Below are 17,519 nucleotides of genomic sequence, written 5' to 3'. Positions count from 1 at the left end.
CTCGGCCGTCATGCAAGCAGTGACTGGGGGAGGTGTCACACAGAGGTGCCAGTGTCGGTCCGGGACGCCAATATTCTCCTCCACTGAGTAGCACTGAGATGGCATCATTAGAGGCAGAGACAGACACAGGGATGGTGGGCTTAACCAGGAAAGACAGTGACATGGTAATGATATATTTAGTTGTAACCAACAAAGAGGTCAAATTGTTATCTTTGACTTTTTTTGGTCTGAATCTTTGTTTGTCCCTTGTTATACAAGTCCCAGCATTTGGGACATGCCAGTGGCAAGATGACTTTGTAGAGCGTGGTTAGGATTTATTAATGTTTGTTGACTTTTCAACAAGGGTTGGACAATGTCTACCGAACAGGCATCTGATGATGACCGCAGTGAAACATCACGATGGACGATGACATGAATTAATATTCAGGCATCTTGCTTCCAGTGTGCTCTCGCTACACGTCTGTATTGGCCTATCTGTCTCTCCTCTCTGCTTCGCTGCTTGACTGAGTGTTGGTCACTCAGACTGTGGACGTGGGCTGCATGAGAGTGAAGCTCAAATCATACGGGCACCAAACCCACTACATCAGCTATATCCTCCACCATTAACAATTAAAGGATGTCTGTCATCTTATCAATTGCGACGTTCTTTCGCCAGTTCCATAGACTGTAAAAATAAGTGCGTTTGTAATTGTACAATTGTACTCTCGCTCTCTCACACGCACTCACTCTCTTCCTCTCTCTGTCTTTCTCCTTCTCTGGTGCGTGCTGTCCAGAGGCAGTACACTATTACAATTATCCAATTTGATGATTTGGGGGAAATAAAGTGACAGCCTGTGTCCACCTGCAATTGCACTCGCAAAATCAATTTGTGCCCGTTAAAGGTGCACTCATGGTTTCAGCGTGATTTCATTTTTGTCTCAAATCGTAGGCATCTCTCCTTTGATCCGCTAGCTGCCTGCCCCCTGAATACACTGTGAAAAAGCCCGGTCTCGGGAGACAACACAGGGGTCACAAGCATCAAACAAACACTAGAGGCACAGGCTTTGCACCAAAATACAACAAACCATGTTCCAGCCAGTCACCGACAAGATGGTTGGGGGTGGGGGTTAGTGTGCATGCACATAATAATAATAATAATAATAATAATAATAATAATAATAATAATAATAATAATAAATCAGAATTGTGACTTTTTGAGCATGCAATGAATGCCATTACCGCCGCTGCAAACACACGCCCCGGCGTCTGTCAGGACATGACGATGGTTGTCGGCCATTGTACGATGACATCATCATTCTATTTTCTACCTCAACTGAACAGGGAAACGTATTTTGCTTGAAGAATTCCAAAGCCATTATATGTCAGGGTTCAAAGTACATGAAACAACGAATGTTTTGTTTTCATATCTTTCCTTTTGGTTCACCTGCCATCAGTACATGGATGGAGAGACATTTTCTTTCCGACATTTTCGTAGTCTGGCAGATTTGGAAATAGTAAAAGTTTATGGAAAGCTGAACTGGTCCAAGATGATACTAGCCTTACCATTGTGGTTAAATAAAATCATCACACAAGGAGTCTACACATTAAACACAACCCATACCATTTACTGGCTCTGCCTGTGCCAAAGTGTAATTCAAACATAATGTGCTGGCATGGCTATTACACGGAACATATAGAAACAAGTGTTGGCCTAACTTGCCCATTTTATACACATGGTGGAAAAGAAAAGGAAAAACCGCATTAACATTCAGTTTTCCACTTGTGTAATTAGTAAAGCTAATCAGATAGTTGCCCTGTTTTAGGCTATAGTAGGTTACGCGTTCATTGTTTGTTCCCTATATCAGTGAGCCATGGATGTGCCACAGCAAAAAGCCCTGTGGCAAGGTAAGTCAAAAGCTAGAGCCGCTCCAATAGCTTTATGTAACTATCAATATGCAGTTGACAACATAATTGAAGTTATTTAAAGACGTGCCATGTGCCACTAGATGGAAGCAAATGGAAGCACAGATTGTTGTTCTTTCTACTTATAGTGCTGGAATACCCCTGAATTATGAATTACATTTCAGCTGCTTGGAACCTATTCCAAGAAATACTGGAGAAAGAATAGTTATTTGTTTTAATGGTCTTGCAGACTAACATTTCATGGTCTTGCAAACTTTGTTTTTTATTTAGACTAAGTTTGACAGCAATCAACTCTCTTCTGCATCATAACCAGGAAGGGTGCTGAAATGATGAGCACAGATGCTGAAGGTTGAGAGGTCTTTCTTTTTCCCCTTCCCACTAGTGTTAATGGCATTCATCCACAGGAAGGCTCTGGCTATTTTGTGTTGTTTGATTGTGGCTGTCTGCGTTCGTCTTTGTTTTCTCCTCTCTCCCAAGAGTTTGATTAGTCGCCTCCATTTAACCAACACATTACTTTCATCACAGCACACATGCATGCTGGGGAGGGCCGTGCTGATCTTTTTCTCTCTCCATGCAGATGATAGCCACATCTTACTCTCTATGGATCGGCGCACAGCCTACAACAGTCCCTTACCAGCCGGCATCCCCCTTATGGCACAGCCCTCGAAGGCTTGATTAAATATCAGACCAAAGCTATCTCTGCTGCTGGCCACCCAGGGGCTACAAGGGAAGGGAGGAGGGGCTGGAAGAGAATAGGCCTTTCAAAAGTGCACAGAAAGAAAGAGGGTGAAAGAGACACTGATTGTAGAAGTAACATCCTCTTTGCCTGCTGCTGTCACTGGCAAGCAGACTGGGAGTTGATTTGCACTCATTACTGGGAAATGAGTAAGGCCTGAGGATGATGGCCGCATTACTATAATTGCATGTGATGTGATTTGAGATGTTGTGCAATGTTAATCTCCTCCCCCTGTGTCCCCAAGATATAGAAAATAAATGGAGATGAACATCTTACTCTGCATCTTCACAGTGTGAGCCATGTATGATATAAATGGAAGCAGAGAACAGATTATGCAATCACCCCCGAAAGGGGTTTTCATTCAACCAATAACAACCAAACTACTTTCTGCAGAAGGTATTTTTAATTACTGTGGCTGCAACATGTAAATAAATTGATTGTAATGTATCTAGTGCATATACACTCTTTGTATTTCACAATCACAGTAATGAAAACATACTCACACAGAAGCATATTGGACAGAATGTACTATATATGAGAGAACAAATCAGAATGTGATGTGCATCACCTTTCATTAGCGTGACCCCTCAGTTTACAGATTAAATATTGCATCTTTTTATTGTATGAACACCTTAAACTCTGACTCTCCCACAGTGCTCGCTGTTGTCTTTGCTGATTAACTTCAGATGTTCCCTTCTTTCCCGTTGCTCATCGCAGTGTCTGGGTTGAACATAAAGGCATGACTTGTCTCTGATTTTACATGCTATTACTCTTTTTTTTCCATTCACTCCCCATTCTGCTCCACACTCATTAGGGACCAACCTTTGTCTGAGTGTTAGAGGCCATCTCGTGTCTGTCATACTACCAGATAATGGCCACCCTGCTCTTTACCATGCACCATCTTCACTGTGATCTTTGAGGACATCATTATCCTCTGCATGTGATCCAACACAGATTGGTGTCTTAGATAACCAATTTTTTTTAGTCTTTTTCTCATTATACAGTCTTTAAAATGCAGTGTGAATGCATTTTATCACATTATATCTAATGTTTGTCTCATTTTGTCTCTTCTATAAAGTTTCCTATTATTATCAGCACATTGCTCTTTCAGTGCCCATTCATAATCGCTGATATTGCTACAATTATCTTGTTGTGTGCAGCATAATAAGCAGGTTTGCCATCAATTACTAGTGCAGCAGGAATGAACACCTGCCTCTTTCTCACTCCATTACCTTCCCTGGCACATTACATGCCTATTTAATATATCTTTGCTTTAAAACCACATCTTGCTTTTTTTCCTCTTCAATTTGTCAATACTCTTAGCTTTCTCCGTATGTCCAACAATGCAATCTTCCTATTGGGCTACATTTTTCTTTCCCCACTTGTTTCTTTTTTTTTCTCCATCTTTTAAAGCAAAAGTAATTTCCTCTGTGCCATCCCTCTCCACTGCACATGCCCACAGGACACTCTATTTCATCTTGCTTTGAACTCTTTTTAATTTTGCACAGTAGCAGTTTTTTATTAACATATTTATTCATTTATGACTCAAAGCCCTTTGCATATGAGCACACCTTTATTCTCTCATTCTCTCCTCTCAGCTCTCGACTCTCCACAGAGAGCGGGCCTCACTAATGCAGTGTTAGTTCAATCCCTGCCACCTTGTCAGAGGCTATTTTCTCTGGCTCCTTTTCTTACTACAGCAGCAGTAGTGAGCACGGCCAGAGTTTTCATGCTCTCTCCGCTCAGCTTCTGTCTATATGTTCCCCACCCTGCTCGTAGAGTTTTTTTTTTCTTTTTTTTTTTTTTACGCAGTTAAGGGAGGAGCCTGTCTCCAACCCTCAAAGTCAAGGTGTCTTTCTAACCATCGCACAGCGGATCATCCCCTTCCACTCTCCCTTACACCCACTTCCCACCCTGATGGCAGCCACCTGTTAATGGTTGAACTCCCCCACCTAGATAATAATAACCTAGCCAGAGACCATCTTTCATGAAGTGTCCTCGCTTCATTTGAGTAGAGGGAGATTGTGGGCTGGACGCTGAATAGACCGCTGAGGGGCCTCCTCCTGATGTGCGAGTTCTTGCAAGGTTGCAGTGACAGCAAAGGGGATGCAGGGTGCTTATATAATTGGAGCAAGGTCATGTGAAAGTTTCAAAACAGTTGTGCAGTTGCTAATTTCCCTTCTGCAAGTGAGATTGTAAGCAGATGTCAGTTGTAAGGAATGCACTTATTAAACAGTTTAAGTGTGTACTATGTGGATGGTATCTTTAGCCAAGCTAGCGGTATAGTTCTACAGAGGGCAATGTCAGTCTTTGGATCGGTCCACCAATTTGGTCCAGACTGAAATATCTCTAACTATTCGATTAATTACCGTGACATTTTGTAAAGACATTCATGCCCCGAGAAGATGCAGCCTACTGACTGGCCATTCTTTGACTTTTCTGCTAGTGCCACCATGAGATTGACATTTTTGGATTTTGGTGCACAGGCTGATTTTGTCTTAACTGCTATTGGATGGATTGCAGTTAACTTTGGTAAAGATATTCAAGGTTCCCAGATGATGAATTCCATGACAAAGCATTCCTAATGATGTGATGAGTCCATGACTTTTTTTCTCTAGCACCACCATGACGTTCACATTTATGGTTTTGACATTCCCAGCTGTTATTTTCCGTGTGGATGGGTGCTGAACTTTCTCCCCTTCCTGACATATCGGTAATCTTAATCTTAATCTTAATCATTTTACATATCACACTCACCCCTCTCTTTACCTCTTCCACTGTTTTCTTCAATCAGATGGACAGATAGGTGCAGACTTAAAGGAAAATTCTGGTCGATTTCAACACATAGCTCTATTGTCTGTAAATTTGGAGTGCTGTCAGTAGCGAGAAAAACAGTCGGTGCTGCCTACACCGTGTTATCCTCCTGCTAGCTTTAGCACCCAGGAGACTGAAACAGGGCACATTTTAAACATGCTTTTAGCCTCTTAACATGTTGGAAATGTCATTACAAGTGCCTACCCATGTGAAGTGATTTAAGGGAGCATTCATGGTGCTGAGCCTGTATCTTAGGTGCTCTTTCTTTCTTTCTTTCTTTCTTTCCCTCCTGTTGACTCTCTCTCTATCTGTATTTCAGATGCCAAGGAGATTGTGTTGAAAGCCCAGATTCTGGCCGGTGGCAGAGGCAAGGGTGTGTTTGACAGTGGCCTTAAAGGTGGAGTGCACTTAACTAAGGAGTAAGTATGCCTCGATCTACATTTCACACTGTGAGTTACTGTAGGAGATTCAAATTATTTCTCCTGCGACAGCGACGTATAGAGGGAGGAGGCTCAAAGAGCTCTCTGAAGACGCTCCCTAGGCACAAAGACACAGTCGGGATTACTTGTGCTGCAAATAAACACTTTTTCTTTGTTCCAGTGTCTCGTCTTCGAACAACTACCCGCTATTAAATTTTGAAAAAGTGATTTTAGGGTCGGCAGAAGCGTTTTGCACCCCATACTGAGTTTTTCTCTCTCGGGTTGATTGGGTTTTGTGCCTCCGCTGTGGTTTATTTTGTTCTAGCTTAGAATTACAAAGTGTGATGGGTGTATTCCTCCAATAAAGGCTTACCCTGAGATCTTGTGCATTTTTCAAAAAGCTAAACAACAACTTGAAAGAGTTTTTCTTTGCTCACACTGAATTTCCCTCTGCCAAGTTTCCATGTACAAAAACAGTACTAGTACAACGTATAGAGATAGATAGATAGATAGATAGATAGATATATATATATATATATATATATATATATATATATATATATATATATATATATATATATATATATATATATATATATATATATATATATATATATATAAGATATCTGGTAAAGGTACCTACCACTTACTGCCGCCTTAAAGGCAAAAAGGTGATTCATGACAATTGTCTCAGATATTTATCATCGTCACTCTACTTCAGGGTTCAGAATGGCCAGAAACTTTTTCCAAGTGCGATATGCTGAAGTTCATCGTCTCCAGACAGTGACATAAGTGCACAGTTCACCTTTCTCTCATCTATGAAAGGATGAGAACAACCCTGGCTTCATTTTTATTCACTAACAAAACCAGAGCATGCTTACAGAAGCAGCGCCGGTATGTTGGCTGCTTTTAAACAGAGAGTATAAATCAAGATTTATTCACAGCAATGTGTAGATGTACCAAAGTATTTCCAAAAACTGTGCTTTGTCAGAATATGTTGCATAAATACCTAGAATGTGCTAAGCCATATCTTTCTTTAACTAAGCCAAACTCTGTAGAGATAGATAAATACTTTATCTGTCAGTTGACCTGCTTTTCTCATCTTTTTTTACTAAAGACTGTTGTTGAAAAGAAAGATACTGTTTGACTTGTAACCTCTCCTTTTCAGCCCTGCTAAGGTTGGTGAACTGGCCAATAAGATGCTGGGTTTCAATCTGACTACTAAGCAGACACCGAAAGATGGAGTGAAAGTGAAAACGGTGAGCAACTGCGCAGACTGAAAGAAAAATAGATATACTTAGCTCTTTCTAAGTGTTTTTTTTTTCTGACCTCATTTCAAGGCATTATGAGTCCAGTTCTGTAAAATTAATGACCGTAAAGGCAGTCTGGCTCTGTTTTTTTTTTTCACTAGGTTTAAATAGTAGCTGTCCGCTGTTGTTTACTGTGGGTATGCACTGGTTGGTGTTATGGCTCATTGCATAAATTGAACCGGGTCTGTGAATTTAAAGTGTTTGGTAAACAACTATTTCTATGTGCCACTAACAAGCTGGAATATCATTTTCTCTACTCGCATGCTGCATGCACTACCTCCTCAAAACAGACTTTTCCAGGTGATGAAGCCTTCGGGTCTGTGGCTTGTGTGTGGGTCCTGCTCTCTTTCTTTGTCTCTCCCCATCTCTGTTTACCCCTGCTACCCCCCCATTCAAGCTTCTGCTCCTACTCCTACTGCAGAGATTAGTTGGAATCAAATGAGTGTCACACTTGTCATTTTTATAGAAGGCACCTGCGGACTAGGACGTTCACAAGCTTAGAATTAACTCCATGTCCCAGAGTTGGGAGGAAAAAGTAAACAAACAAAATTGAATTAGATGTGAGCGAGAAGAGACGTGACCTCCAATCGGACAATTGTCTTACCAAGGATAGTCTCCCATTGCCAGACCTACTTTCACAGCGCTGCGGAGGAAGGTCTGACTAGTCCACACAGCATTCCGGGATAGAAAAACATGCTCTGGTTTATTGGCATTTCTTTAAACCGTTTACAATCTTGATTTACCCTGCAGAGATCTGAGGAGCACTTAAAGGTGCTGTAGGTAAGACTTATAAAACTAACTTTCTGTCAGATTTGCTGAAACTGACCCTGTGCTTGAGTAGAACTACATGAAGCAGGTAATAATAAAAAATTTTAAAAAATCGGGCTCCTCTGGCACCACCTACAGCCTGTAGTGCGATTTGCAAAAATTTGCAGCTCCCTGTTCAGATGCACCAATCAGGGCCAGGATGGGGTGTCTAACTGTGTGTCAATCACTGCTCATGCACACGCATTCATTCTCCCTTGTGGGGGGAGGGGCTTAGGAGACTGTTTTGGGCTTTAGCGGAAAGGGGGGAGGGACTGAGAAGTTGTCGATGTTCACGTGTATTGGCTAAGTCCTGGATCTTCACAATCCTACCTACAGCACCTTTAACCATAGTCCTCATAAATCGACCGGAGGTTAGAATGACAATACAAAGAAAGCGGAAGGTTTCATCTGGCCAAAAATGAGGGACATCAGGCGGATCTTTCGGCGGCACCAGAGCAATCCCATGGATGTATTAAGAGAACGAGCAATCCCGTAAACAAATCCTCATTGATGTAGACTACACCAAGAACATCCTCTTTTGCCCGTGGCACTGAAATGCGACCTGGCAAGAGCAGCCATTGACTGACCTGTAGGATCGAGTACAGTAACAGTAACCGTTGAGTCCCAACCTGGTCTGTCAGATGACAGCCAGAGCTTAGCTGTCAACCTGCCACTGAAGCTCACATCAACCTTCAGCCTGTAATGCACCACAGAGCAGAGAACCCCACGGGAAAAGGGGACAACACTAGGGCCATATGATATCGGTTTTATTTCTTTTCAAATTCCGTGTTTTCGGATTTTTCGGATTTGCTTGTTTTCTTTTCTCTTCTAAGCAGTATTGACCTTTAAAAACTCAGTGACACAAACTCACAATTCCACTTTTTTATTTAGACTGTTAATACATTCAGCAAAGCACATTCAAAATTACCTGAATAAAAGCTAACTGGATGCTCACCTATAACAATGTTAAGGACACTGCGATCTCGGTTGTCGGAGGTTTTGTCGACAATGAAGATTTTCTTTCCACGGATCTCTGCCAGCACTTTTTTATGTGCTGGCCAAAGACCCGCGGCAGGTGGGTCTGCCTGAGGCTGCTGGTGTTTTCTGGAAGCGCGCTGCCCTGCTTGCAATGTTTAACAAGAAACGGACGTATCCTCTTCATTTTCTCAAGCGGTAGGTCAGCTTCAGCGCACATTGCAACAAAATCTTCCACAAACTCACGCCTTGCATCTATTGATTTTGTCATTGCCTCAATGGTAACCTGGAGGGATTTGCCCACTGTGGATTTAGTTTTGTTCTTGAGATGAACTTTGGATTTCAAATGGTCGTTACATGTGTCTATGCGGGTCCAGTCAACAGTATGTTGACAAAACTTACAAAACCGTTGTTGTCCAGACTCATAGTAGTCGTTGGGGTATTGTTCAGCCCGGTATTTAGCAGTTAATTCAGAGTTTCTTAATTTTTTCGCCACCGTTGGCTTATCTCAGGAGCCACTCGCTTTTTTTCCCCACGCAACCAACTTACAACGTGAACGTGCCGGCGTATGGTTACTAACATTTGAGTGACTGGAGAAGACAACCTTTGGACAAAGGACATAGGAGCACTGTCTGTGAACATGGAGTGTGAAGAAGGCTATCCATCCTCATTTGCTGGGCGATAGGGTGGAAGCAGAACATAAGGGCTTTGCATGTTCAAACAAGAAAACAATCCCAAAACCTGCAGTCCATTAACCACCACACAACTGATAGTTTCAGGGTTCTCTTTTCCAAATGAGCCTCTTGCTTGCTTCCTCTTTCTGCTTTTCTGCTGGACTCTGAGCGTTGGGTCCCTCTCTATTTGCCTCTGTTCCTCTCATTCTCGTATGAGAACTTCTCAGATCAATGCTTCATAGATTCTGCTAATCTATGGACGCTGCTTATTTGCCTGTGTCATTGTGTTCAATCAGTAGAGTTCACCCTTTATGTGATCATGAAGTCAAGTTAGTATTCCTCCATCAGCCCCTCTTTCCCCTGCTGTGCCATATTCAGGTGATGGTTGCTGAGGCCCTGGACATTACTAGGGAGACCTACTTTGCCATCCTGATGGACCGTGCCTGTAATGGTCCTGTCATGGTAGGCAGCCCCCAGGGAGGTATGGATATCGAGGAGGTAGCCGCCAGCTCCCCAGAACTCATCTTTAAGGTATATGATTTGTGGTTTATACCCGTCACTACAAAATCAAATGAGAAGAATGAAAACTAAATGTATCTGCCTCAAAAACAATGCAGAAGTTAATGTTGATTGATGTCTGGCACAAGAAACTCTTTAAAAAAAAAAAAAAAAAAAAAAGTGCAAACCCCCATCTTTGCTCAAAGATCTTATTCTTTAATCAATCAAAGGCTTTATTTGGCTCAAAATCGGGCTGGGGCTGGATTGCCCAATAGGGCCTTACAGATGGAAGCTGTGCTCAGTTCGTATTTTCTGCTAATTCAATAAAATGTATTGCCCTGCATGCACACTGCAGCAGCTGAACATGATTCACAAATACAGCATAACGCTGAAGCTTAACATGAACAAATATGCAGCCTTCTGTGTTTTATTTTGCTGTTAATTAGATTCCATTTACAGAACTTAATCCGCTGTAGTCACTTGGCTACTTGTCAACAGGTCCTTGTCATTGTTAACAGATGTACAATTTAAGCATTACAGATGGAGTTTGCCTCCATTTTCTATTGTTGTATATCTCCATGTTGTATTGTCTACAGATGTTGGAGCATCGTTGTTGTAAAGATCCAGCTGAGATCCATGTCATTCATTAATTCCCCCAAACGACAGCTGTGGTGTTGCTATATAACATAAATGATAGATAGCCCTTCACACATCTCATTAAAACCTAACGGTCCAGTCCTGGTTTATACAGAATTGTTTTATACCAGCTAACGACAGCCGCAGTTTTATACTTTTTCTTCATCACCGTGAACCCGGAAATCCTTCATCCATTTGTATACCTGTAAAAAAAAGTTTAGAAGCAAGCTTCTCTCTATTTGAAAGTCAAAGATATGAGGGTCTGATGATCATAAATCCATCGTTTCAGCCCTAAGTCTCCCTTTTCTCCATGTATGGCACCTTGCCACTACTTAATTATAATGTTGGAGTTTAATAATGTATGAACATCCACTTTGTGTCAAATTATAGCCCAGCGTTTGAGCCTTTCTCTCACTCCCTTTCTCCATGTTTCCCTCCCTTTTTCTTTCACTTTCTTTCAAATCTTATAGGAAGTCATAGATATACTTGAAGGCGTGCGAGACGACCAGGCACTTCGCATGGCAGCTAATTTGGGTTTCAAAGGACCTCTGCAGAGACAGGTAATGGGCGCACCGAAGGCTTTATGAGACAATGCAAAGAAGAGGCAGAAAACTCTACAATGCAGACACGCACACATATGCAAAGACAGATGTATTGTCATTGACAAACAGACCAAGCTTTGGTTATTATTAGTTTTCCGCAAAGTTGTGAAGTGTCATTACACTAGACTCACTTTCCAGGTGGTCTATTGTCATATTTCTGGCAGTGACACACAGCGCTTTGCCAGGCTGAGGGCGCTGACATCACTAATGGTACCATTATTTCATAAAACATGCCTCGATGCCTTTATTTTATGCGTAAATCACGCAGTTAGAGGCAAACTCATCCCAATGGGCAGCCTATAATTTTGAGGACAGTGACCTCAAGTGTTCCAAATCTTGCTCAGGCAGCATTAGCTAGTAAAATGAGGCCAACGAAGAACACTACAGAAACATTCCAAGTTCACATTCAGAATGAGCATGTGAGCTTAAATATAAAGAGTTCATTTCAAAGCCATTTGTCTCTTGGCATCAGATCACTAATATGTTTTCTTTTCCACAGGCACTGTGGCATGATAAATCAGATTAGCCCAGAAGCTTAGCACATGGAATACGTATAAATCAGACAACTGAATCTGCTTCAAACTGAGAGTCAAGGATGTTTTGACCTTTTGTTTGCATCAAATTGTAAGCAATCCTTTTTTGTAGGTTACTGAATAGGCATTGATTTTAAAGAGGCAAGGAGATAAATAGAAAGTGATTGGTTTAGTTTCTGTGTTGTCAGTATGCTTTTCCTTGGTTGCTAAGAGTCAGCTGCCAGACTGTTTAATTCCGGAGGTAATTACAGCTGTTCTTCTTAAATAGCTTTACTGTCTTGAATGTGTGTGCATGCCTATACTGTGTGTGTGTGTGTGTGTGTGTGTGTGTGTGTGTGTGTGTGTGTGTGTGTGTGTGTGTAAGATCTTTGCGAGATTGGTGGAATGTGTCTGGGTCTGTGCATTCTGAAGTCTTTCAATGCTATGTCAAGCTGTCTTCATTTCTAAAGAACAGTTGCAGTAATAGAGAGATACACTGGACTGCTTTTAAAATGGGGATTTTGACCGTGTTGTTCTATGTTGCTCTAATCTCTGGCTGTGTTCCTCTTTTGCCCATACACTGTTTGTAAATACCAATGACAAAAAGCTACAGCCAGGTGGTATCTACTGAAAAATGCATTATGATGTTATATATGTATGTAGCCACATTAGTATGTGCTGTAATCCATGTTTTATTTGCCAGTTGTCACACCTTTTGAAAAAAAGAGGAAAGAAACATTTTACTTTCCAGCACAGAGACATAAATATTCATGCAAAACAATCTCAGACAGTGTGATGTTGAAGGTGATTTGCCATGTTTTATCTAGCCTTTGTGGAAGGCTGAGCGGCCTTGGCAGGGCCGGCTGCTCAGAGCCGAACCATCAGGTAATTACTGTCCTATGTGGACCTCACAGGCAGCAGATCAGATTAAGAGGCTCTATGATCTGTTCCTGAAAGTCGACGCCACTCAAGTAGAAGTCAATCCTCTTGGAGAAACTCCCGAAGGACAAGGTACCTTATATCATGGAGTGTGTGTGTGTCTGTGTGTGTCTGTGTGTGTCTGTGTGTGTCTCTGTGTGTCTCTGTGTGTCTGTGTGTGTTATTTCCTGTCATTAACTGTCCCTAAAAAGCATTGGCAATATCTCAACACTTTAAATAGAGAGCATTTTTGCACGAACATGCAGCCACCTATTAATCACTGACTGTGGGATGCAGGCACACTTTCTCCTGGGGTCTGAATGCATTTAAGAATGTGAAGTATACTGTAATTGCAACATATTGACATCAGTTTCTTGTAGACATGACTTTGTCTGGATCAAAAACCAAATGGCTTCAGGGAGCAGAGATTTCCATATTCATAGCATGTTGATGAGTCCTAGTTGCTGATGATTAAAGGTGCTCTAAGCTATGTCACGTGTTTTTTAGGCTACAACATTTTTTGTCACATACAGCAAACATCTCCTCACTATCCGCTAGCTGCCTGTCCCCTGAACCCACTGTAAAAAAAAATGTGGTCTCTGTAGACAGCCCAGGCTCCACAAACGGCAACAAAAACAAACCGCGCCAACCTGCACCACCAAACATAACAAACAGTGTTCCAGCCAATAACCGACAAGAAGGATTTGGGGGTGGGGATTGGGGGGGTTAGTGCGCAGAAGGGAGGGGACGGGATGAGGAGGAGGGAGGGACGAGCTAGCCTCCGTTTTGTTTGACAATACTTTGAACGTCAACAAGAAGTGACATCACCCAACATCGCTCAGAGCACCTTTAAGTAAAGTCGTACAGTCTATCATCAAATAGTAATCAGGAACTCCAAAGAAGAATAACAGAAGCAGCAGTGTCCTTCATTTACTCTATGGTTGTCAAAGAGTAACCAAGATACTCTGAATATTAAAAAAAATAATAATAATAATCTGATAAGCTGAATGCTTATATCCATTTTGCTGTATATCAGGCCTTAAAAGTAATTGAAATTACTTACATTTGAATTGGTTTTGATTTCAATGTCATTGTTTTAATAAAAGAAGATAATTAAAAATAAGCTGGACCAAAAATGCTTAGGTAACACTAACCTGGCATTCTTCTGTTAGGAGAGAAAAATGGACTGTCTTTAATAGAAAGAAAACAAAAGGTTAAGACATTTCCATCCTCAATTCCCTGTCTTTATAGTAGCGCAGCCTAGCCTAATATTGATCAGTCTATTGAATTTAACTTTAAGTTATTAGATGCAAGATACTTTTATTGTGCAGTTGAGCAATAGAGTCAGTCAACTCTTTCTTCCAATAGAAATTGTCACAGTGAGGCTGAAGTCTAAACTCAGACCTTCAGCTCATCATTGTTATGCTGTGTAAAAGTGGCATTAATGTAAGATTAATGGAGGTCTAAATAGGCAGTTGGCCTTTTCTTAACATGGGACAGTCTCTCTGTTGTACCGCATTAAAAGCAATTCTGGAATTGTCACTTGTCAACTTGAACCTTACCACATGATTTGCCCAAAACAAATGTTTAATACAATTTTGAGTAGTACTGCTTTTTAAATTGTCTCCAAGAACAGCTGAGAGCTGATCCTTGTGTTTTTTCTTTAGTTGTGATTCTGCAAATCAAAGCTGATACCAGGCTTCTTTTTTTGTATTTGGGTCACCATTTACCATAGCTACAGTATGGGTCCGGCTTCAATCCATGGGCTCCAAGCCTGCCTCAGTGCAGTTTCTATGGTCTTTGCACGTGTTTTTCCCTTTCCATGTCTTAAGCGTTCCCTAATAGATGAAAACACTTGAATTCTCAAAGAATAACAAAAAAGAAATGTGTATATTTCAGTCCCTAGTTGTCACTCAACACAATAAATTGCACAACATGACACAGTTGGATGCTAGCAGGTAAACATTTCATGTGCTTATCATTCAGATGAGAAAGACATTATACAAAGTCACAAAACATATTCTAGCTGTTGTGATGCTGCTTTCGTTGAACTTGTACTGAACTCTGTTTTTCTCCTAAAGAAATGGGAGCGTTTGTATTGTCTGTGGCGCCGAACACAGATTGACTGGGAAGTGGCCTATCAAGATGTATTACAATACGCTGAAGATACATCACTTCTTTGATGTCATTTAGTCTACTCAATACCAGATTCTTGTTCAAAGTAGGCTTTATCAAAGATTGACAAGAAAGGTGTGTTGTTTCATGTAGTCTTATGGAAATTAATAAATAAAATGACTCCTATCAAACGGTGAATTTTCACTGAGAGGTACGAGTTTCCTTTTCTACCGGCAGGAAGAAGCAGTGGCTGTGATTGAAGCAGGCTTTGCAGACAAGCTTCACATTAAAATCAACTCATTCTTTGGATTCCATTTGTTCACATTTCACAAGGGAGCGCTGCTATTTTTCGGAAGGCATTGAACAAAAAGGAAAATTTCTCAAGGGTGGAATTTTTTTTTTTGTTTGTGTCTTATTTGGTAATAGTTGAATTCATTTTGTAGATGGACTGCAATAATGAATGTGTCAAAACAAAAGGAATTGTGTAGGAGTGCAACTTTACCTGAAGGACACAGTATGTCTACTCCCCAGTCCCAGGAGGAAGTGTGCCTGCTGCATGTATCGTTTGTGTATGTACGCATTTTGTTTCTCTTTGTGTGTATGTCACTCCCAAAGCCAATTCCCATGTTTCCATATTTGGTACCTTTTCTCACTATTACATTTTGGTGATCTAGCCATCTGTTTACATGCAATGTGCTATTCATTAGAAGTTTTTTTTTTTCTATAGACACATATAGCAATAGACAAAGTACCATAATAGTTATATTTTTAATTGCTGAAAGATTACTGATGTCTAAAACTTTAAATTTTAAAATTTAAAAATGTATCGCAGCTTGCTAAAAACTAGCTGGAATGAAATGTCTTTGAATTAAAAGTAAGACATTTTGTGGAACACACTCATCTGCTTGTTTGCGACAAGTTTCATAAAAAAAAAAAAAAAAAGATTGATACCACTCTCATATCTCTATAAATCTGAAGCTAGCACCAGCAGCTTAAGTTAACTGAGTTTAGCACAAAGACCGGAAATAGGGGGAAACGGTTGCAGTTTTATTTACCCCTTAAAACTGTAATCTGATGGTTTTGTGATATAGATTGTTTTGCATTTTATTATTTTTTTTGCACGGATTTTACTAACATGATATGAAGCACAAGTTTGTGAGCTTTCGAGGTTCTGGGAGGCTGATTTTGTTACCTTTTGAACAGAGCCGGGGTTGGTGTTTTCCCGCTGTTTCCAGTCTTTCTGCTGAGCTAAGCTAAGCTAATTGGCTGCTGGCTCCAGCTACATATTTACTATACAGGCAACACTGACCGATGACAGTGGTATCACTCTTCTCAACTAAACTTACTTTCTCAAAATGTCAAACTATTCCATTAAGTTACAGTCACTATTTAAGTGTTGTGTATACAAAAAGCCCTTCAACTAATTTATTAAATTTTTTGCCTGCTATTTTTCCAGGTAGCTTCATTAATGTGTAGACTCTTTGAAATGCACTCTCTTTGAAGTGTAAGGGAATAATGTCCATTTTCTATAATGGTCTATCCCTCAGAGGCAGTGTCAAAAACACGTGCCTAGTGAGCCAACCTCTGAAATAATTAAGACCAGTATGCCGAGGGGACACCCCTCAGTTAATTAATATCAGGTTTTGGAAATTATATTTAGTTGGCTTTTTATGTTTGAAGTCCTCCTTGTCTTCCCCTTTCCTGCCATCTCCCTCTTTCTCACCTTTGTGTTTCCTCTGTTGCTGTCTTTATTCCTAATTCTATCTTTGTCATCTCTTCATTCCTCCAGTGGTTTGCTTTGATGCTAAGATCAACTTTGACGACAATGCTGAGTTCCGTCAGAAAGCTGTGTTTGCCATGGACGACATGACTGAGAGTGACCCTACAGAGACGGAGGCAGCCAAGTGGGACCTCAAATATATCGGACTGGACGGAAATATTGCCTGCTTCGGTATGGAAACAAAACCCCGTAGCAGAACTCACTCCTGCACACATGCCAACCATTAAATGATTTCTCCCATAATCAAACCCCTCCTGGCATAAGGCTTTAATGAGTCTCTTAAGTCACATAAGTGAAAAGCTCGGACACCGTTAAAAACTTAGTCAAAGTAAAGGCAGCCTGGGCTCTTCTCCAGTCCACATTACAAGCAGCTTTCTGAGGACTCCAGAAGGAATGCTGCCGTAACCAATGCGTTCTAATTAGCTATAATCCGCCCAGAAAGTCTCCAGTGAGCCAGATTGTTAGCATTCTCATTAAAGCCCCCTCTCTTGTCATAAATCAAAGCTTTTACAGTGTACAGCAGCACTAACAGGTGCTCTTGCGTCTTGCCCCGTAGCATCATAAACACATTAGATGTCTGTTAGCACTACCCCCCCACCTTCCCCCCACACACACACACTCTCTGCATCCCCAACTCCCATCCACTCTTAAAGTAACAACAGCTTTTAAGGCCCTGCAGCTTCCTTGAGAGCTCTGTAAGCCACCAAAGTGACAGCTGTTAACGCAAATTTCCCTTTTATTGAGACCTCGGTCGGGGAGCTTGCCAGGACACAAGTTCAGCTTGACTAAACTAAATGAGGTAAGACATTTTGTGCACTTGG

The 17,519-nt window shown here is 41.1% G+C and overlaps 1 protein-coding gene across 1 annotated transcript in view; it reads left to right on the top strand.

The window, feature by feature from the left end:
• The window catches only part of suclg2 (succinate-CoA ligase GDP-forming subunit beta), a 118,701-nt gene that overhangs the window by 46,698 nt on the left and 54,484 nt on the right, over positions 1-17,519 (top strand). Inside the window, exons 3-8 of the mRNA XM_028575781.1 lie at positions 5,772-5,871; positions 7,040-7,130; positions 10,016-10,168; positions 11,242-11,331; positions 12,800-12,896; positions 16,708-16,869. Of these exons, the coding sequence (XP_028431582.1) occupies positions 5,772-5,871; positions 7,040-7,130; positions 10,016-10,168; positions 11,242-11,331; positions 12,800-12,896; positions 16,708-16,869 (693 nt within the window). The remainder of the gene's footprint in view (positions 1-5,771; positions 5,872-7,039; positions 7,131-10,015; positions 10,169-11,241; positions 11,332-12,799; positions 12,897-16,707; positions 16,870-17,519) is intronic.

This window comes from Perca flavescens, chromosome 4 (assembly GCF_004354835.1).
Source record: "Perca flavescens isolate YP-PL-M2 chromosome 4, PFLA_1.0, whole genome shotgun sequence".
Lineage (NCBI taxonomy): Eukaryota > Metazoa > Chordata > Actinopteri > Perciformes > Percidae > Perca > Perca flavescens.
This window is presented reverse-complemented; position numbering and strand designations above follow the sequence as displayed.